Source organism: Bubalus kerabau, chromosome 11, assembly GCF_029407905.1.
Source record: "Bubalus kerabau isolate K-KA32 ecotype Philippines breed swamp buffalo chromosome 11, PCC_UOA_SB_1v2, whole genome shotgun sequence".
Lineage (NCBI taxonomy): Eukaryota > Metazoa > Chordata > Mammalia > Artiodactyla > Bovidae > Bubalus > Bubalus kerabau.
In genome coordinates, this window is record NC_073634.1 from 96,755,726 (window position 1) to 96,779,062 (window position 23,337).

The window sequence follows — 23,337 nt, forward strand, 5'->3', positions numbered from 1 at the left end:
GGCTGCGCTAGGCACGAAAAGAGCAATTCTAAGGATTTTAGAAGGAAATGCTGAAATATACTTTCCTGAACTAAGGGAACAATGGACAGCATAAACCAGATACTAGTAAAGCATTAAGAAAAAAGGAAAAAACTGATGAATTCAATAAATTAAAATTTAAAATATTTACTTGGCAAACAGACTGTAACAAGAGTGAAAAGACAAACCATAAAGACAGAGAAAATATTTGTAATACATATAATGCACAAAGGAATGGTATCTAGAATATTTAAATAGTTCTAGACTGTGTGGATCACAATAAACTGTGGAAAATTCGGAAAGAGATGGGAATACCACATCACCTGACCTGCCTCTTGAAAAACCTATATGCAGGTCAGGAAGGAAGTTAGAACTGGACATGGAACAACAGACTGGTTCCAAATAGGAAAAGGAATACGTCAAGGCTGTATATTGTCACCCTGCTTGTTTAATTTATATGCAGAGTACATCATGAGAAATGCTGGGCTGGAAGAAGAATAAGCTGGAATCAAGACTGCCGGGAGAAATATCAATAACCTCAGATATGCAGATGACACCACCCTTATGGCAGAAAGTGAAGAGGAACTAAAAAGCCTCTTGATGAAAGTGAAAGAGGAGAGTGAAAAAGTTGGCTTAAAGGTCAACATTCAGAAAATGAAGATCATGGCATCTAGTCCCATCACTTCATGGGAAATAGATGGGGAAACAGTGGAAACAGTGTCAGACTTTATTTTGGGGGGATCCAAAATCACTGCAGATGGTGATTGCAGCCATGAAGTTAAAAGACGCTTACTCCTTGGAAGGAAAGTTATGACCAACCTAGACAGCATATTAAAGAGCAGAGACATTACTTTGCCAACAAAGGTCCGTCCAGTCAAGGCTATGGTTTTTCCAGTAGTTATGTATGGATGTGAGAGTTGGACTGTGAAGAAAGCTAGCTCCGAAGAATTGATGCTTTTGAACTGTGGTGTTGGAGAAGACTCTTGAGAGTCCCTTGGACTGCAAGGAGATCCAACCAGTCCATCCTAAAGGAGATCAGTCTTGGGTGTTCATTGGAAGGACTGATGCTGAAGCTGAAACTCCAGTACTTTGGCCATTTCATGTGAAGAATTGCCTCATTGGAAAAGACACTGATGGTGGGAGGGATTGGGGGCAGGAGGAGAAGGGGACAACAGAGGATGAGACGGCTGGATGGCATCACTGATTCGATGGACGTTGAGTCTGAGTGAACTCTGGGAGTTGGTGATGGACAGGGAGGCCTGGCATGCTGTGATTCATGGGGTAGCAAAGAGTCGGACACGACTGAGCGACTGAACTGAATAAATAAATTAGAATTTTAAAAGATAACTAAAAAGAAAAATGAACAAAAATTTAGATAAACAGTTGCAAAATTAAGCAATACAAACATTAATAAATATTTCAGGTACCCAATCTCATTATTAATTACCAAAATATAAAGTCAAGCCACTGGGAGATGCCCCCCAACACACACACACACACACACACACACACACATACACACACACACACCAAGTGACTACAATAAAAGAAACCAACACCGCCAAGTGTTAACAAGAATGAGCTGCCACCACAACCTCACTTATTGCTGATGGAAGTGTAAATTGGTACAATCCATTTGGAAGAGAATTTGATATTGCATAGTAAAATTGAAGATGGAGATTTCCTAAAACCATGAAATTCCTCTCCTGGGTATGTATGAAAGAGAAAGAAATGCACATGTATACAAAGAAATCTATACAGGAATGATGAAAACAGTACTGTTCCAAATAACCAAAGAAAATTATTCTTTCAAAAATATTTTGCATGACTAATGTATTTAACTTATATGCAGAATACATCATGAGAAACACTGGACTGGAAAAAGCACAAGCTGGAATCAAGATTGCTGGGAGAAATATCAATAACCTCAGATATGCAGATGACACCACCTTATGGCAGAAAGTGAAGAGGAACTAAAAAGCCTCTTGATGAAAGTGAAAGTGGAGAGTGAAAAAGTTGGCTTAAAGCTCAACATTCAGAAAACGAAGATCATGACATCTGGTCCCATCACTTCATGGGAAATAGATGGAGAAACAGTGGAAACAGTGTCAGACTTTATCTTTTTGGGCTCCAAAATCACTGCAGATGGTGACTGCAGCCATGAAATTAAAAGACGGTTATACCGTGGAAGAAAAGTTATGACCAACCTAGATAGCATATTGAAAAGCAGAGACATTAGTTTGCCAACAAAGTTCCGTTTGGTCAAGGCTATGGTTTTTCCTGTGGTCATGTATGGATGTGAGAGTTGGACTGTGAAGAAAGCTGAGCACAGAAGAATTGATGCTTTTGAACTGTGGTGTTGGAGAAGACTCTTGAGAGTCCTTGGACTGCAAGGAGATCCAACCAATCCATTCTGAAGGAGATCAGCCCTGGGATCTCTTTGGAAGGAATGATGCTAAAGCTGAAACTCCAGTATTTTGGCCACCTCATGCGAAGAGTTGACTCATTGGAAAAGACTCTGATGCTGGGAGGGATTGGGGGCCGGAGGAGAAGGGGACGACAGAGGATGAGATGGCTGGATGGCATCACCAACTCAATGGAAGTTAGTTTGAGTGAATTCTGGGAGATGGTGATGGACAGGGAGGCCTGGCGTGCTGGGATTCATGGGGTCACAAAGAGTTGGACCGACTGAGCGACTGAACTGAACTGAACTGAACTGAATGTGTGGTATAATACAATGTAGCAACTCCCTGCAATGGAAGTGAACAAACACCCATCACCTAGAGCTGTCTAGATAATCTCACAGACAAACAACTGAACAAAAGAGTCAGAAAAGAGAATACATAGTGCATGAGGTGGAGGAGCCTGGTGGGCTGCAGTCCATGCGGTCGCTAAGAGTTGGACATGGCTGAGCGACTTCACTTTCACTTTTCACTTTCATGCATTGGAGAAGGAAATGGCAACCCACTCCAGTGTTCTTGCCTGGAGAATCCCAGGGACGGGGGAGCCTGGTGGGCTGCCGTCTATGGGGTTGCACAGAGTCGGACACGACTGAAGTGACTTAGCAGTAGCAGTGCATGAGGGCGTTTATATAAAGTTCAAAAAGAGGCAAGACTAAAATCAAGTGTTAGAAAGATAACAGGGATCATTTTCCTTCCTTGAGAAGGAGGGAAGAGTGATGACGAACCTAATAACACAAAAGGAATTTCAGACAAGCTGGCAATGTCCTACTTCTGAATCTGGGAAGTGATACATAGGGGATTGGTTCCCAGTAATTTCTTGGGCAGTATGCTAAGAGAATGTCAGACAGAGAAAGACAAAGACTGTATGATATCACTTATAAGCAGAATCTTAAATAGTGCAACAATACAGTGTGTGAAACAAAAACGAAGCCGAATCACAGACACAGAGAACAAGCTAGTGGTTAGCCGTGGAAATGGGAGAGAGAGGCAGTGTGGAGGGTGGGGAATGAGAGGTAAAAACTTGTGGGTGTAAGACAGGCTCCAGGATGACTGTACAGGACTGAAAATATACCAATATTTGTAGCAATGGTAAATGGAAAGTAATCTTTAAAATTGTATTAAAATTTTTTAATTCAAAATAAGCATACATTTTTAAAAAAACTATCCTGGAACAATAAGTAAATAAAGTATTGCTGCTGCTGCTAAGTCGCTTCAGTCGTGTCCGACTCTGTGCAACCCCATAGACGGCAGCCCACCAGGCTCCCCCGTCCCTGGGATTCTCCAGGCAAGAACACTGGAGTGGGTTGCCATTTCCTTCTCCAATGCATGAAACTGAAAAGTGAAAGTGAAGTCGCTCAGCCATGTCCAACTTTTAGCGACCTCATGGACTGCAGCCCACCAGGCTCCTCCACCCATGGGATTTTCCAGGCAAGAGTACTGCAGCGGGTTGCCATTGCCTTCTCCGAAATAAAGTATTGACCTGTATACTATTTAAGCTAAGTTATGGGGGAATAGGCATTAATTTTATTAACATTCTTAAGAGAATATACATGTTATATACATTCTTTTTATGGAAGATACATTAAAATAAAAACAAACATATCCATAAATTGATTTATTTTTAGAAAGAAAGTATTAGGCACCATGTGTCCAATAGAGAATCTAAATATTATTCATATCTCTGTTCTCTGAGATCATTAAATAAGAATGTGTCCTCGTCTACATGACTTCTAAAAGCAAAGATTATGACCTCTGATCTATTCTATCTTTATTTTTACTTATTTACTGGGACATACTGTATTATATCCATAGGGCCAGGGCTCTAATAAAAAAGTAGGGACTCCAGGACTGAGATGGACCAGTTCAGGGTAAAGGCTGGGAGGAGGGATTCACGCTGCACTTCACCTGAAGGAGAAACCAGGGGTGCTGCCCATGGAGCCTGGTCCATCTGAATGGAGTCATCACTGACGTTGTAGCGACACAGAAGGCCGCTGTCCAGAGGGGACAGCTGGCAGGTTGGACAGTTGCCCCAATGAGTCTCTAACTAGGAGGTCTGGGAACAGATCCCAGGAGACACTGCCTGTGAAAAAGCAGTGGCTCCTCCTGGCTCCAGTGGCTGGGAATCTCTAGTGACCTGAGTCTTCAGTCTGCGCTCTTCCTACTCACAGGGAAGGGCTCTGTGCCTCCAGCCCTTGTGACAACAGAGTAGCGAACACAACCTCCTTCGAGGAAGCATCACAGATGGAGGCTGGTCAGCACCTCCAGGTGAGAACAGATGCTTAGGGATGGGGAGAGAGTCTACCTAAGGGTGCACACTGACACATATACACACATATACACACGCTGACACATATACACAAGCAGCCTATAGAACCTCTTCCTTTTCATTTTGCCACTTTCTTCTACATCCCTATCTGCCAATCATTTTCTGAATCTTCTGATCACTATAAGGGGCACCCAGTTCTGGGGTTCATCACATCCCTGAAGGTGCAGACTGAAGGCACTGTGGAGAATGGGTATCAGAGCACCCTTTCACAACCCCATCAGTGACCAGCACACAGCACCTGTGCAAGAACAGAGAATAATCAACCCTGGTCCAGTGGAAGAGCCTGGTTCCCGGAGTCACTCTCTGCCACCTCGCCATGTCAGTACCCATAATTTACTCTCTACGTCCATTTAGTTACCAACCTCGGTCACACCCTTCCTTTTTTACTAAACTTTGTGCTAAATCATTTAGGACAAAATTATTTATTCCTATAATAATATTATAATCAGGGAGCTTTTAGGATTAAGTTATTTGACCCAGTTTCTACTTGGTTTCCAGCTGGCAAAACAACAGTTTGCCACTGACAGTTGTAAGTAGAGTCAGAGGTGGTGCTGCTGGGCTGATATTGGTGATAATGATGATGACTTTTTATATTGACACCTCACAACCTACAAGCCCACGACACAGGCAGAGACTGGATTCACAAAAACAACAGCCTTTTAATTTTTAAAAAAGTAGTAATAATAGATCATATTTATTTAACACTTACATTTATGTCATTCTTGATCTAAAACAGTCTATATTTTTTCGTTTGTGCTGTGCTTAGTCACTTAGTCATGTCCAGCTCTTTGTGAGCCTATGGATTGTAGCCCGCCAGGCTCCTCTGTCCATGGGATTCTCCAGGCAAGAATACTGGAATGGGTTGCCATGCCCTCCTCCAGGGAATATTCCTAGCCTGGGGATCAAACCCAGGCCTCCCACATTGCAGGCAGATTCTTTACCACCTAAGCCACCAAGGAAGCCAGGGTGTCTATAATTATTATCAAACAGTCTATAACTATTATCAAACTTAATCCTCATAACAACTCTGTATAGGAAACTCTATCATTATTCCATTTAAGCCAATGAAGAAACTGAAGCTGAAAAAGGTAGCGACTTTCTCAAGATCTCATCAAGAGTAAAGAGTGGAAACATTCTGTCAGACTCCAGAGTATATAATGCTTTTATTCATGACCCTAAACAAACATGACATTGGCCCCTGCTGCCACTGACTGACCTGGCATTCTTCCTCCAAACCATCATAGCTCCTTCGAGCTTGGCAGCATATCATGAATCCTGAAGAAACCACAGCCAATCCCAGCATTTGGCCTCTTCAACAATCCTATCAGGTAGGTTATTATCTGCATCTTGTAGAAGAAAAGCAAAGTTCAATGGGAGTGAAAATATCCCAAAGATTAAAGGCACGTGAGGAGCTCAGCAGTAAAGCACATCCCCCAGTACTTTTTCACCACATCCTGGGGCCCAGGTTCACACTGTATCACCTGCTACTAACAATGACAGTAACATCATCGCCCTTAGAAGCAGCCTGCCCACCACATATGTTATCTCAGTTATAACCTCAATGAGTCTATGAAGTAGTTGCACATGGTACAAAGCAGGACACAGAGATTCAGGGGACAGTAATTAATCAAGGGCAGACTGAGCATAAGGAACAGAGAAAAAATTTTTATCCCATGTCCAGATTCCAAAGCTCAGATGTTAAAACATAACATATTGATGGGCAGGTTGATGATGAGAATGAACATGATGTCCCTTAGTGAAAAGGTGCTTTTCAGTTCACAGGGTTCTCATAGCTACATGAATACATGGAAATGGTTGAAAGCAAAGAGAGCCAGAACACTCCCATCAGAGATTCCCTAAATCTCAGTGGGCTCCTCTCTGAAGTAACTAACCCTCCTTCCATCGTCCTCAACATGTGCTCAACACTCACACACTTACACACAGAGCTCCTTGTTTTGCCCCCTAAATCCTAGTATATGCATGACCCCAAAATGAGCTCCACAGTAAGACAGTGAAATTTAAATGGTTGTTCTAAATTAGGAGTTTGGAATTAACATATACATACTACCGTATATACCTGGAGGAGGGCATGGCAACCAACTCCAGTATTCTTGCCTGGAGAATCCCCATGGACAGAGGACTCTGGTGGGCTATAGTTCATGGGGTCACAAAGAGTTGGACATAACTGAGCAACTAAGCACGCGCGCACACACACACACACACACGCTACTGTATATAAAGTAAATAATCAATGAAGGCCTACTGTATAGCACAGGGAACACTGCTCAGTGTTGTGTGGCAGCCTGGATTGTTGGGAAGTTTGGTGGATAATGGATACAGGTATATATATATGGCTGAGTCCCTTTGCTGTCCACCTGAAACTATCACAACACTCTTAATCGGCTATACTCCAATATAAAAAAGAAAGTTTAAAAAAACAAGGACATACGGATAGCACAGAAAACTCTACTCAATATTATGTAATCAACTATATGGGAAAAGAATCTGAAAAAGAATGGAGAGAGAGAGATATATATATATATACACACACACACACATATATGCATAACTCATCACTTTGCTGTATAGCTGAAACTAGCACAACAATGTAAATCAGCTATACTTCAATATAAAATAAAAATTAAATCACAAACAAAAATGATTGTTTTGTAGTTTTTTAAAAAGAAAATTAAATTTGAAGAGATTTTTCCAGCTGAATTCCAGTTCAGTCTCATTTCCCACCTATGGGGAAAGCATGCCCCATTACAGGATTCTAGAACCCAAACTGCATCTCTACCCTGATGCCGTCTCATCAGAGTTCACAGTCCTATTTGTACATATTTGCAAACCAGCATTTACGCCTACTAATGGAACTCAGTGATCTCTTCAAGGAATAGAGAAAAGCAAACCACAGTCCATGGACTCTGTAACATTGAGAGCCTATCTTTATTTAAATAAGATCTGTTCTAATTTCTCTGCTTTTGAAGGAAATTAGAAACCAAACCAGCATCTCTGACTTCCTGCTCCTCGGCTTCTCTCAGCACCCAGAGCAGCAGCCTCTCCTGTTCGGGCTCTTCCTGGCCATGTACTTGGTCACCATGCTGGGGAACCTGCTCATCATCCTGGCCATCAGCTCTGACCCCCGCCTCCACACCCCCATGTACTTCTTCCTGGCCAACCTGTCCTTCACCGACACCTGCTTCTCCTGCACCATCGTCCCCAAGGTGCTGCTCAACATCCACACACAGCACTACACCATCTCTTACACTGGCTGTCTTGTGCAGATGTTCTTCTTCATGGAATTGGCCCTGCTGGATGACTTCCTGCTGGCTGTGATGGCCTATGACCGCTACATAGCCATCTGCCTTCCTCTCCACTACACCACCATCATGGGGCCCCAGAACTGCCTGCTGCTGGTCGCTGCATCCTGGCTCAGCTCCCACCTCCTGGCCTTCTCCCTCTGTCTCCTCATGTCTCAGTTCTCCTTCTGCACCTCCCACGCCATCCCACACTTCTTCTGTGACCTTCTCCCACTCCTCAAACTTGCCTGCTCAGACACTCATATCTTTCAGCTCATAATGTTTGCAGAAGCAGCCCTCTCGGGGGTGGTCCCCTTCACCTGTGTCCTGGTCTCTTATGCCCACATCATCCACACCATCCTCAGGATCCCCTCTGCTGGGGGGAAGCACAAAGTCTTCTCTACCTGTGGTTCTCACCTGACAGTGGTCACTCTCTTCTATGGAACAGTCTTTCTGGTATATTTCCAGCCCTCATCCTCGTACTCAGCAGACACTGGAGTGGTGGCATCTGTGGTATACACGATGGTCACCCCCATGCTAAACCCTTTTATTTACAGCCTGAGGAACAGCGACATGAAGGGAGCTTTGTGGAGACTCCTTGGCTGAAGATGGAGTAGTGTAGTCTTAGTCACTTCAGTCATGTCTGACTCTTTGCGACCCCACAGACTGTAGCCCACCAGGCTCCTCTGTCCATGGGATTCTCCAGGCAAGAATACTGGAGTGGATTACCATTCCCTTCTCCAGAGGATCTTTCCAACCCAGGTATGGAATCCGGGTCTCCTACATTTCAGGAAGATTCTTTACTGTTTGAGCTACAGGGAAGACATTCCACCCCGTAAAAAGTCCTTCCCCAGAGTTGAGCTCCAGGCTTTTCAATGTGCCTCCTTCTCTAGATTTGTCCATTATAAATTTGAAAGACTCACATTCAAAACATAATATGCTGAGTTTTCAGAGCAGATGCATGAAAATAAAGACTCAGATTTGCAGAACAGCAATAAGGGCAATTGGAGAGAGAAAGGGGGACCAGCATTCCCCACAGGGTGACTTGATGTGTAGGTATATGTATCCAGGTAGAGTCAATCCAGAGTTGGGAACATCAAAAATGCCAGCGAATACTTTGCTTCTAGGAGGAAGGCCAATAGGAGCAGTGTAGGTTACAAATTCTTCCCCAACAAAAAATTCTGGCAAGACTAGACAGGTCAGGACATCACTCAAGTCACTGGGATGCAGGGACCAATTCTGACCCTACCTTGGAAGAAACTCATTCATGGGGACTGGACTTGACATGGAGAATGTCATATCAAGTAGGAAGAATCTGTATGTTGCCTGAGTGTGTATGCTTATGTTCAGTGGTTCAATCATGTCCAACTCTTTGCGACCCTTTGGACTGTAGCCTGTGAGGATCCTATGTCCAAGGAATTTACCCAGCAAGAATACGAGAGTGGATTGCCATTTGGGTTCAAACCCGTGTCTCCTGCGTTGCAGGCAGATTAGTTTTTTGCTGAGCTGCCGAGGAACTCTATGTGATTGTAAGGGCAAAAATATTCTAGAAAAGGAAGCTAGGCACAAAAAGAGTTAGAATTTGTCCAGTTTCATACATCTGGACTTAGATCTTTGTCTCTGGTAGGTGATTTGGTTTTTTGTTGTTGTTCAGTTCAGTTCAGTTCAGTCCCTCAGTCATGTCCAACTCTTTGTGACCCTATTGACTGCAACACACCAGGCCTCCCTGTCCATCACCAACTCCTGGAGTTTATTCAAATTCATGTCCATTGAGTCGGTGATGCCATCCAACCATCTCATCCTCTGTCATCCCCTTCTCCTCCCATCATCAATCTTTCCCAGCATTAGGGTCTTTTCAAATGAGTCAGCTCTTCGCATCAGATGGCCAAAGTATTGGAGTTTCAGCTTCAGCATCAGTCCTTCCAGTGAATATTCAGGACTGATTTCCTTTAGGATGGACTGGTTGGCTCTCCTTGCTGTCCATGGGACTCTCAAGAGTCTTCTCCAACATCACAGTTCAAAAGCATCAATTCTTTGGCACTCAGCTTTCTTTATGGTCCAACTCTCACATCCATACATGACAACTGAAAAAACCATGGCTTTGACTAGAAGGACCTTTATTGGCAAAAGTAATGTCTCTGCTTTTTAATAAGCTGTCTAGGTTGATCATAACCTGTCTGCCAAGGAGCAAGCGTCTTTTAATTTCATGGCTGCAGTCACCATCTGCAGTGATTTTGGAGCCCCAAAAATTGAAGTCTCTCACTATTTCCACTGTTTCCCCATCTATCTGCCATGAAGTGATAGGGCCAGATGCCATGATCTTAGTTTTCTGAATGTTGAGCTTTAAGCCAACTTTTTCACTCTCCTCTTTCACTTTCATCAAGAGGCTCTTTAGTTCTTCTTCACTTTCTGCCATAAGGGTGATGTCATCTGCATATCTAAGGTTATTGATATTTCTCCCAGCAATCTTGATTCCAGCTTCTGTTTCATCCAGTCCAGCATTTCTCATGATATACTATGTACTTAAGTTAAATAAGCAGGGTGACAATATATAGCCTTGACATACTCCTTTCCCAATTTGGAACCAGTCTGTTTTTCCATGTCCAGTTATAATTGTTGCTTCTTGACCTGCATACAGATCTCTCAGGAGGAAGGTCAGGTGGTCTGGTATTCCCATCTCTTGAAGAATTTTCCCAGTTTGTTGTGATCCACACATTCAAAGGCTTTGTCATAGTCAATAAAGCAGAAGTAGATGTTTTTCTGGAACTCTCTTGCTTTTTTGATGATACAATGGATGTTGGTTAGCAATTTGATCTCTGGTTCCTCTGCCTTGTCTAAATTCAGCTTGAACATCTGGAAGTTCACAGTTCACATATTGCTGAAGCCTGTCTTGGAGAATTTTGAGCATTACTTTGCTAGCATGTGAGATGAGTGCAATTCTGTGGTAGTTTGAGCATTATTTGGCATTACATTTCTTTGGGATTGGAAAGAAGACTGAGCTTTTCCAGTCCTGTGGCCACTGCTGAGTTTTCCAAATTTGCTGGCATAAATTGAGTACAGCACTTTCACAGCATAATCTTTTAGGATATGAAAGAGCTCCACTGGAATTCCGTCACCTCCACTAGCTTTGTTCGTACTGATGCTTCCTAAGGCCCACCTGACTTCACATTCCAGGATGTCTGGCTCTAGGTGAGTGATCACACCATTGTGATTGTCTGGGTCATGAAGATCTTTTTTATATAGTTCTTCTGTGTATTCTTGTCACCTCTTCTTAATATTGTCTGCTTCTGTTAGGTCCATACCATTTCTGTCCCTTATTGTACCCATCTTTGCATGAAATTTTCCTTTGGTATCTCTAATTTTCTTGAAGAGATCTCTAGTCTTTCCCATTCTGTTGTTTTCCTCTATTTCTTTGCATTGATCACTGAAGAAGGCTTTCTTATCTCTCCTTACTATTCTTTGGAACTCTGCATTCAGATGCTTATATCTTTCCTTTTCTCCTTTGCCTTTCACTTCTTTTTTCCATAGCTGTTTGTAGGGCCTCCTCAGACAACCATTTTGCCTTTTTGCATTTCTTTTCTTGGAGGTGGTCTTGATCACGGCCTCCTGTACAATGTCACGAACTTCCTTCCATAGTTCTTCAGGCACTCTATCTATCAGATCTAATCCCTTGAATCTATTTCTCACTTCCACTGTATAGTCATAAAGGATTTTATTTAGGTCATACCTGAATGGTCTAGTGGTTTTCCCTACTTTCTTCAGTTTAAGTCTGAATTTGGCAATAAGGAGTTCATGATCTGAGCCACAGTCAGCTCCTGGTCTTGTTTTTGCTGACTGTATAGAGTTCCTCCATCTTCAGCTGCAAGGAATATAATCAATCTGATTTGGTATTGATCATCTGGTGATGTCTATGTGTAGAGTCTTCTCTTGTGTTGTTGGAAGAGGGCGTTTGCTTTGACCAGTGCATTCTCTTGGCAAAACTCTGTTAGCCTTTGGCCTGCTTCATTCTGTACTCCAAGGCCAAATTTGCCTGTTACTCCAGGTGTTTCTTGACTTCCTACTTTTGCATTTCAGTCCCCTATAATGAAAAGAACATCTTTTGGGGGTGTTACTTCTAAGAGGGTATTTTAGGTTTTCATAGAACCATTAAACTTCAGCTTCTTCAGCATTATTGGTTGGGGCATAGACTTGGATTACTGTGATATTGAATGGTTTGCCTTGGAAACAAACAAAGATCATTCTGTCATTTTTGAGATTGCATCCAACTACTGCATTTCAGACTCTGTTGACTATGATATGGCTACTCCACTTCTTCTAAGGAATTCCTGCCCACAGTAGTAGATATAATGGTCATCTGAGTTAAATTATTGTTAGCTGTGAGGCTATTTTCATTTTTTAAACTGTTTAGTTTTTCTCCAATTGAAAAATTATTTGTGTCATTATGCTGCTGCTAAGTCACTTCAGTCGTGTCCGACTCTGTGTGATCCCACAGACGGCAGCCACCAGGCTCCCCCGTCCCTGGGATTCTCCAGGCAAGAACACTGGACTGGGTTGCCATTTCCTTCTCCAATGCATGAAAGTGAAAAGTGAAAGGGAAGTCGCTCAGTTGTGCCCGACTCTTAGCGACCCCATGGACTGCAGCCTACCAGGCTCCTCCATCCATGGGATTTTCCAGGCAAAGTACTGGAGTGGGGTGCCATTGCCTTCTCCATGTGTCATTATAGTAAATGTCTAAAATATAAGGAAAAATTTTCAAATCCTTTCCTGAAAGAACGTGTTATGCAAATTCTTACAATCCTTTTCTCTATACATTTATTCTACATTGTTAAGAGATGATTTTTCATGTAATTTTAAAACATGAATGCTTTCCACACTGTTGTTAAATTTATATAAGCATTCTCATAATTAATATTATAGCAGAAGCACCTGCCATGTTGTCATTGTTCAGTCGCTCAGTCATGTCTGACTCTTTGTGGCCCCATGGGCTGCGGCACACCAGGCCTCCCTGTCCCTCACCAACTCCCGAAGTTTGCCCAAGTTCATGTCCATTGTATTGGTGATGCCAGCCAGACATCTCATCCTCTGATGCCCTCTTGTCCTTCTGCCCTCAATCTTTCCCAGCATCAGGGACTTTTCCAATGAGCCAGCTGTTCACATCAGGTGACCAAAATACTGGTCTTCAGTATTCAGCTTCAGCATCTGTCCTTCCAATGAGTATTCAGGGCTGATTTCCCTTAAGATTGATTTGCTTGATCCCCTCGCAGTTCAAGGGACTCTCCAGGGACTTCTCCAGCACCACAGTTGGAAGGCATCAATTCTTCGGCCCTCTGCCTTCATTACTGTCCAGCTCTCACAACCGTACGTGACCACTCGGAAGACCATAGCCTTTACTGGCAGAGTAGTGTCTCTGATTTTCAACACACTGTCTGTAATCTTCCATTTGGGGGTAATTAGTCCCTGGTGGCTTGGACAGTAAAGCGTCTGCCCACAAAGAGGGAGACCCAGATTCGATCCCTGGGTTGGGAAGATCCCCTGGAGAAGGAAATGGCAACCCACTCCAGTACTCTTGCCTAGAAAATTCCATGGATGGAGGAACCTGGTGGGCTATACAGTCCATGGGGTCGCAAAGAGTCGGACACAACTGAGCGACTTCACTCACTCAGTTCTGTTAATTATTTTTAACTTTATAAATAATGATGCAATGAAGATCAGTGTGAATAAACCATACATGTATGGATTTTCCTATGCCCTTCCAATAAATTTTAAGAAGTGGAATTGCTGTGTGGAAATTTTTTCAGGCTCATGAAATATGTTGCAAAAATAGTTTACAAGGACTTCCTTGGAGATCCAGTGGTTAAGACTCCACGTTTCCACTGCAGAGATCATGGGTTACAACGAAGATCCCACATGCCACATGGCATGGCCAACTAAATAGATGGATTTTTTAATGAAGAAACTATCTATAATAAAAATAAAAATTTGCCAAACTGTTAATTATTTACATCCCAAATGATGGTTCTGTGAGAATGTTCCTTTCTCTGCATTCTTCGCGTTCCAATTTTTTACTCAATTGTCACAAATATAGTAAGTGAAAAATGGTGCTTCTTTTCTTTGAATGTTTTGGATTACTGATTGTTTACTTAAATCCATAAATGCATTTTATTTATTCTTCTGTCAATTATTTCTTCGTGTCATTTGACTATTTTAAAAACTTGAATAAGTCTTTTTTATATTAAATATTTAAATTTTACACTTTCCTACTCATATTGCAGCCTTTTTCCAATCACCATTTCATCCTTTGATTTTCTTTTTGATTTTTTGACATAAATAAGTTTTCTCTTTACATACATGAAACTAATAAAAATCATCTTTGTGACTCTTCAGGCTGTGTTATCATTGGAAAATTCTTCCCTATGTAGTTCATGTGAATAATAAATTGTTTTTTATATTTCAGTACAATGCTATTTTTAATAACAGTTTATTGAGATATAATTCATATTCTATAAAATTCCTTTTTATAGTTTGTAATTTAGTGGCTTTTAATAGGCAGTGTGGGTTTTTTTAGTGAAACAGTATATGACTTTAGAATGATACTAAATGTTGAAGTGGCTCTCTCCCTCACATCTCTCACTCCTTACAAAAGTTTCCTCTCCATTTCCTGTCCCATAATTATTAAAAACAAGATGCTGACTATGTCTGAGCCCTCGCTCACTCACATATATCATACACATTTCCCCTCAGGGCCTTTCTTTCTAGCATTATTTTCCCCTTTGTGGCTTCTTCCTTTACTCCATGCCCTGGAACACAGGGTAAGTTTCATGTCATGTGCAAAAAGTACCTTCTCACACTAGCCCACTCTAATCACCTGGATATGATCTGTTTTTCTTATAAGCATCACTATCCATTTATCTAATCTTCCTACTTCTGCTCTTCTAAGGTCAAGAATGACACAAAGATGGCCACTCCTCCCGTTTCCATTCAGTATTGTACTAGAGGTTCCACTCAGCACAATTAAGTAAGAAAAAGAACTAGAAAGCAATTGGACTGTAAAGAGGGCTTCCCTGGTGGCTCAGTGGTAAAGAATCTGCTTGCCAATGCAGAAGATACAAGTTGGACCCCTGGGTCAGGAATGCATGGCAATCCACTCCAGTATTCTTGCAAATCCCATGGGCAGAGGAGCCAAGCAGGTTATAGTCCATGGAGTCACAAAAGAGTTGGACACAACTTAGTGACTAAAACAACAGCAGCAGCAGACTGTAAAGAAGTAAAACCATTTCTACTTGCAATTGACAGATGCTGTAGACTTTTGAACTCCTAAAACATCAACCAAAAAACCTATTAGAACTAACAAACAATTTGAATCCAATGTAATCTCTATCAAAAGCTGGATAGGGAAGCCTGGCATGCTGCAGTCCATGGGGTCACAAAGAGTCAGACATGACTGAGCAACTGAACACCAACACCTTTTTTGCAGAAAATGACAACCTGATCCAAAAGCTCACATAGAAATGCAAGGGAACCAGAATAATCAATACATTCTTGAAAAAGAAGAGCAAAGTCAAAAGACTCACACTTCATGATTCCTAAACGTACTACAAAGTTTCAGTAAATAAGGCAATTAAGTAATTAAGGCTATACTTCATAGGAAAAGATGTTCAACATCACTAATCATCAGGGAAGGCAAATCAAAACCACAATGAGATACCACCTCTCACTTGTCAGAATGGCTATTATCAAAAAGAATACAGATAACAAATGTTGGCTAGGATGTGGAGGAAAGGCAGCCCTTCTACACCTTTGGTGGGAATATAAATTGCTACAGCCATTATAGAGAATAGTATGAAGGTTCCTCAAAAAACTGAAAATAGAACTACCAAGTGATCCAATAATTCCATTCCTGGGTACAAAACACTAATTCAAAAAGATCCATATACCTCAGTATTCATAGCAATGTTATTTACAGTTGCCAACATATGGAAGTGACTGACCTCAATGTCTGTCAACAGATTAATGGATAAAGAAGATGTGGTATACACATACAATGGAATAATATTCAGTTATTTTGAAAAAATGAAACTTTACCATTTGCAGCAACATGGATGGACATTGAAGGCATTATGCTAGGTGAAATGTCAGACAAAGAAAGACAAACATCATATGATATCACTTGGATGTGGAATCTAAAAAATACAAGAAACTATTAAATATAAAAAATGCAGACTCAGATATAGAAAACAATGTAGTAGTTTTCAGTGGGAGAAGAAAGGGAGAATCAAGAGGCACACACTATCAGGTACAAAATAAGCTACAAGGGTATGTTGTACAACACAAGGAATATAATCAATATTTTATAATAACTGTAAATGAAGTAAAACCTTTAAAATTGTGAATCACTATATTGTACATCTGTAACATAATATCATATAGCAACTATACTTCAATTTTTAAAAGTACAATGCCATACAGCATAAGGCCAGACACATATATAGATCAAAGGAATACAACCCAGAGTCCACAAGTAAAGCTTCACATTTATGGGCAATTTATTTTTAATAAGGCTGCAATTCAGGACAATTCAGTGGGAAAAAAATATTGTTTTCAACAAGCAGTGCTGGGTCAACTGGACAACCAAATGCAAAAGAATGAACCTGAACCTTTACCTCACATACATATAAAAATTAACTCAAAGTCAAAGCTAAAACTACAAAATGTTTAGAAAACAGCATGAGAATGAATCTTTGTAATCTTAGATTAGTCAATGGTTTCTTAGGTATGACACCAAAAGCATAAGCAGTCATATAAAAAAAGGGATAAATGGGACTTCATCAAAATCACCAAGTTTTACACTTCAAAAGATACCATCAGGAGAGTGAATAGACAACCCACTGAAAGGTAGAGCATCTATACAAATCACATATCTGATAAGATATTTATATAAGAATATATAAAGAACTCTTACACCTCAACAATAAGACTAATAACCCAACTATAAAACTGCTAGAGGAGAACAAGGGCAAAACACTCTCTGACATAAATCACAGCAGGATTCTCTATGATCCACCTCCCAGAATATTGGAAATAAAAGCAAAAATAAACAAATGGGACCTAATTAACCTTAAAAGCTTCTGCACATCAAAGGAAACTATTAGCAAGGTGAAAAGACAGCCTTCAGTATGGGAGAAAATAATAGCAAATGAAGCAACTGACAAACAACTAATCTCAAAAATACACAAGCAACTCCTGCAGCTCAATTCCAGAAAAATAAACGACCCAATCAAAAAATGGGCCAAAGAACTAAATAGACATTTCTCCAAAGAAGACATACAGATGGCTAACAAACACATGAAAAGATGCTCAACATCACTCATTATCAGAGAAATGCAAATCAAAATCACAGTGAGGTACCATTTCACACCAGTCAGAATGGCTGCAATCCAAAAGTCTACAAGCAATAAATGCTGGAGAGGGTGTGGAGAAAAGGGAACCCTCTTACACTGTTGGTGGGAATGCAAACTAGTACAGCCACTATGGAGAACAGTGTGGAGATTCCTTAAAAAACTGGAAATAGAACTGTCTTATGACCCAGCAATCCCACTACTGGGCATACACACCGATGAAACCAGAATTGAAAGAGACACGTGTACCCCAGTGTTCATTGCAGCACTGTTTATAATAGCCAGGACATGGAAGCAATCTAGACGTCCATCAGCAGACAAATGGATAAGAAAGCTGTGGTACATATACACAATGGAGTGTTACTCAGCCATTAAAAAGAATACATTTGAATCAGTTCTTATCATGTGGATGAAACTGGAGCCTATTATACAGAGTGAAGTAAGCCAGAAAGAAAAACACCAATACAGTATACTAATGCATATATATGGAATTTAGAAAGATGGTAACGATAACCCTGTATGCGAGACAGCAAAAGAGACACAGGTGTATAGAACAGTCTTTTGGACTCTGTGGGAGGGTAGGGGGAAGATTTGGGAGAATGGCATTGAAATACGTATAATATCATATAAGAAATGAATCACCAGTCCAGGTTCGATGCAGAATACAGGATGTTTGGGGCTGGTGCACTGGGATGACCCAGAGGGATGGTACAGGGAGGGAGATGGGAGGGGCGGTCAGGATGGGGAGCACGTGTACACCCGTGGAGGGTGCATGTTGATGTATGGCAAAACCAATACAATATTGTAAAGTAATTAGCCTCCAATTAAAATAATAAATTTAAATTTTAAAAAAATAAATAAAATGCACAAAGGATTTAAATAAATGCTTCCCCAAAGAAAAAGATACAAACAACCAATTAGCACATGAAAGTTCTTTAACATCATTAATCATCAGAGAAGTGCAAATCAAAAACACACTGAGGGACTTCCCTGGTGGTCCAGTGGTTAAGACCCTTCACACCCACCATATGCTGGAGCCCCAGGTTGAATCCCTCATGCTGCATGCCACAACTTAGACCTGGCTCAGCCAAATTAAATACACACACACACACACACACACACACACATACAATGAGATACCACTTCACTTCCACTAGAATGGTTTAAAAAATGAACAATATCAAAATGTTGCCGAGGCATGAGAGAAGGGTGAATCCTTCTACATTGGTGAAAGTGAAAGTTGCTCAGTCATGTCCGACTCTTTGTGACCACATGGACTGTAGCCTGCCAGGCTCCTCTGTCCATGGAATTCTCTAAGCAAGAATACTGGAGTAGGTAGCCATTCCCTTTCTCCAGGGGATCTTCCTCACCCAAGGATTGAACTCAGGTCCCCTGCATTTAGTGGGATTTTAAAATAATGTAGCCACTTTGGAAAACATCAGCAGTTTCTCAAAAACTTAAACATAGTGTTTCCATGCTGCTAATGCTAAGTCACTTCAGTCGTGTCCGACTCTGTGTGACCCCATAGACGGCAGCCCACCAGGCTCCCCCGTCCCTGGGATACTTCAGGCAAGAACACTGGAGTGGGTTGCCATTTCCTTCTCCAATGCAGGAAAGTGAAAAGTGAAAGTGAAGTCGCTCAGTCGTGTCCGACTCTTAGCGACCCCATGGACTGCAGCCTACCAGGCTCCTCCGTCCATGGGATTTTCCAGGCAAGAGTACTGGAGTGGGGTGCCACTGCCTTCTCCAACAATTTCATTCTTTGGCATATAACTAAGAAAATGTATGTTCAGACAAAAGCCTGTACATGAATGTTCATAATAGCATTATTAATAATAACAAAAGAATAGAAACAACCCCAAAACACACAACTGTTTCAAATTTTTTGTTAAGTATAGTGTCGGTTCAAGGCCTATTATAAACAAATGCCAAAACATAATTAGTGGAAAAAATATATTAGAGAAGATGCTTGTGAAAGGTAAAGGGGAATAGGAAAGTCCCACAAGCCTCCCCCGCACTTACAGAAAGCATAGTTCAGCTGCAGCAGAGAAGGACAGGAATTCCCTGAATAAAGCAGGGGAACTTGCTTACAAGGCTTGTCTTAGTAGCCACAAATAGATATCCACCCACACTGGCCAGGATCTTAGAAGTTTAAACAGTGGGTTCAAAAATAGAAAGCCCAGAGATAAATCCACGCACATATGGACACCTTATCTTTGACAAAGGAGGCAAGAATATACAATGGATTAAAGACAATCTCTTTAACAAGTGGTGCTGGGAAATCTGGTCAACCACTTGTAAAAGAATGAAACTAGAACACTTTCTAACACCATACACAAAAATAAACTCAAAATGGATGAAAGATCTCAACGTAAGACCAGAAACTATAAAACTCCTAGAGGAGAACATAGGCAAAACACTCTCTGACATACATCACAGCAGGATCCTCTATGACCCACCTCCCAGAATATTGGAAATAAAAGCAAAAATAAACAAATGGGACCTAATTAACCTTAAAAGCTTCTGCACATCAAAGGAAACTATTAGCAAGGTGAAAAGACAGCCTTCAGAATGGGAGAAGATAATAGCAAATGAAGCAACTGACAAACAACTAATCTCGAGAATATACAAGCAACTCCTACAGCTCAACTCCAGAAAAATAAATGACCCAATCAAAAAATGGGCCAAAGAACTAAATAGACATTTCTCCAAAGAAGACATACAGATGGCTAACAAACACATGAAAAGATGCTCAACATCACTCATTATCAGAGAAATGCAAATCAAAATCACAGTGAGGTACCATTTCACACCAGTCAGAATGGCTGCAATCCAAAAGTCTACAAGCAATAAATGCTGGAGAGGGTGTGGAGAAAAGGGAACCCTCTTGCACTGTTGGTGGGAATGCAAACTAGTACAGCCACTATGGAGAACAGTGTGGAGATTCCTTAAAAAACTGGAAATAGACCTGCCTTATGATCCAGCAATCCCACTGCTGGGCATACACACTGAGGAAACCAGAAGGGAAAGAGACACGTGTACCCCAATGTTCATCACAGCACTGTTTATGATAGCCAGGACATGGAAGCAACCTAGATGTCCATCAGCAGATGAATGGATAAGAAAGCAGTGGTACATATACACAATGGAGTATTACTCAGCCATTAAAAAGAATACATTTGAATCAGTTCTAATGAGGTGGATGAAACTGGAGCCTATTATACAGAGTGAAGTAAGCCAGAAAGAAAAACACCAATACAGTATACTAGCGCATATATATGGAATTTAGAAAGATGGTAACAATAACCCTGTGTACGAGACAGCAAAAGAGACACTGATGTATAGAACAGTCTTATGGACTCTGTGGGAGAGGGAGAGGGTGGGAAGATTTGGGAGAATGGCATTGAAACATGTAAAATATCATGTATGAAACGAGTTGCCAGTCCAGGTTCGATGCACGATACTGGATGCTTGGGGCTGGTGCACTGGGACGACCCAGAGGGATGAAATGGGGAGGGAGGAGGGAGGAGGGTTCAGGATGGGGAACACATGTATACCTGTGGTGGATTCATTTTGATATTTGGCAAAACTAATACAATTATGTAAAGTTTAAAAATAAAATTTAAAAAACATTAAATTAAATTAAATTAAAAAAAAAAAAAAACAGTGGGTTCAGACACACACACCGTTCAGATGCTCTGAACAACACATTGTTCACTCACTGTTGTTTACTTGCTAAGTTGTGTCCAACTCTTCATGACCCCGTGGACTTCAGCACACCAGGCTTCCCTGTCCTTCACTATCTTCCGGAGTTTGCTCAAATTCATGTCCATTGAATCAGTGATACCATTTAACCATCTCATCCTCTGTCGCCCCCTTCTTCTCCTGCCCTCAATCTTTCCCAGCATCAGGGTCTTTTCCAGTGATTCAGCACTTGACATCAGGTATTGGAGCTTCAGCTTCAATATCAGTTCTTCCAGTGAATATTCAGGGTTGATTTCCTTTAAGGATTGACTTATTTAATCTCCTTGCAGACAAAAGGACCCACAAGAGTCCTCCAGCACCACAATTCAAAAGCATCAATTCTTCGGTGCTCAGTCTTCTCTCATTGCTCTCTTGAAAATGGCACCCACTTGAGCAGAGTGCATATTTCAAGGACAGAGGAGGAGATGAAGTGCTTCCGATCAGTCAGGTCCGATTCACAGGTCAATCAGAAGTCATGCCCTCTCTGACCTCCCCCCAGTGTACCTGAACAGGCCCTCCAGGGACAAACTCCCGCCCAGCCACATCCTCCTCCACAAGCCTGCTTCTTGTTGTAGAAAATCTTTAGACTCCTAGGCCTTCCTCAAGATCCAAAAATAAATTGAATCAGAGAAGTGAGAAAATGAAGAAATAAAACAATCAAGCCAGACAAAATGATAATAATTCAACTATTCACCAAAGTCAAGGATCTTTAGTTCCTCCTCAAGGGCTATAGATAATATTCTGAGCCATATCCTTTAAGTTGTTGTGCAGACACTGAAACCCCCACCAGGTGTAAAAAGTTAACTGTATGCCACCCACAAGCACAGAGACTCCAGACAGGTTGGACCCAGAAGGTTGATGATGTTGACTCCTCATTACCTCATCACCAACCAATCAGAAGAACATCCACAAGCTGATCACAAACACAGCAACCCTCTCCCTCACCCTGTCTTTAATATTTATTTTTATTTTTTATTTATTTGGCTGTGGTGGGTCTCAGTTGTGGCATGTGGATTCTTTAGTTGTGGCATGTGGGATTTAGTTTCCTGACCACCAAACGAACCCAGGGCCCCTGCATTGGGAGCACAGAGTCTTAGCCACTGGACCACCAGGGAAGTCCCTTCACCCTGTCTTTAAAAGTCTTTCCCTGAAAGCCATCACAGAGTTCAGATTTTATGAGCATTGGGTACCTTGAACACTTTGCAAGGGTCCAGCAAGGGGCTTCACTGCATGGAGGTGGTTCCTATCTGGCTGTTTTGGAGGCAGATGTCACAGAAACAGTATAGGCACATGCAAGAGAGAACACACATTAGGATAATGATTCCCAAAATAAGGAACAAATTTTTCCACCAAAAACCCCGTGATCTGAACTACTGATTTATTAAGTCCCCTAAGCTTGACATCAGCTCACTAGGGCCACTCACTTGTGTCCTCCTGTGATTAATGGAATGATACGCTAGTAGACTCATCAGGTACACATACCACACTCTGGACAATGTCACAGGTGTCTCCTTGCAAGGCAGTCATAACGTCCAGGCCATCGTGTCTTAGATGGTTGCTTTTCTCATTAGATTCAGTGTCCAGAAAAGACAGATTTTGCCAGCTACCATTTAACACTTGTTGGGAGAATTTAGGGAGAAGGCAATGGCACCCCACTCCAGTACTGTTGCCTGGAAAATCCCACGGATGGAGGAGCCTGGTAGGCTGCAGTCCATGGGGTCGCTAAGAGTCGGACACGACTGAGCGACTTCACTTTCACTTTCCACTTTCATGCATTGGAGAAGGAAATGGCAACCCACTCCAGTGTTCTTGCCTGGAGAATCCCATGGATGGAGAAGCCTGGTAGGCTGCAGTCCATGGGGTCGCTGGAGAATCCCATGGATGGAGAAGCCTGGTAGGCTGCAGTCCATGGGGTCGCACAGAGTCGGACACGACTGAAGAGACTTAGCAGCAGCAGCAGCAGGGAGAATTTAGTAAAGGCTTCTGTGTGTGTTATAATGACCTCCAGGCCAATGGAGGGGAAAAAGATGGTGGCCAAATAATTGTACCAATGGAAAACAGAATGTGTCCCTGTGGCCTTGAGAAGAGGGAGG

The 23,337-nt window shown here is 41.7% G+C and overlaps 1 protein-coding gene across 1 annotated transcript; it reads left to right on the forward strand.

Annotated features, from left to right (window-relative positions):
* Positions 1 to 7,725: 7,725 nt before the first annotated feature.
* Positions 7,726 to 8,711, forward strand: LOC129622606 (olfactory receptor 7C1-like). The gene has a single exon (XM_055539203.1). The coding sequence runs from the start codon at positions 7,890 to 7,892 to the stop codon at positions 8,709 to 8,711; it is 822 nt and encodes a 273-aa protein (XP_055395178.1). The 5' UTR covers positions 7,726 to 7,889.
* Positions 8,712 to 23,337: the final 14,626 nt, after the last annotated feature.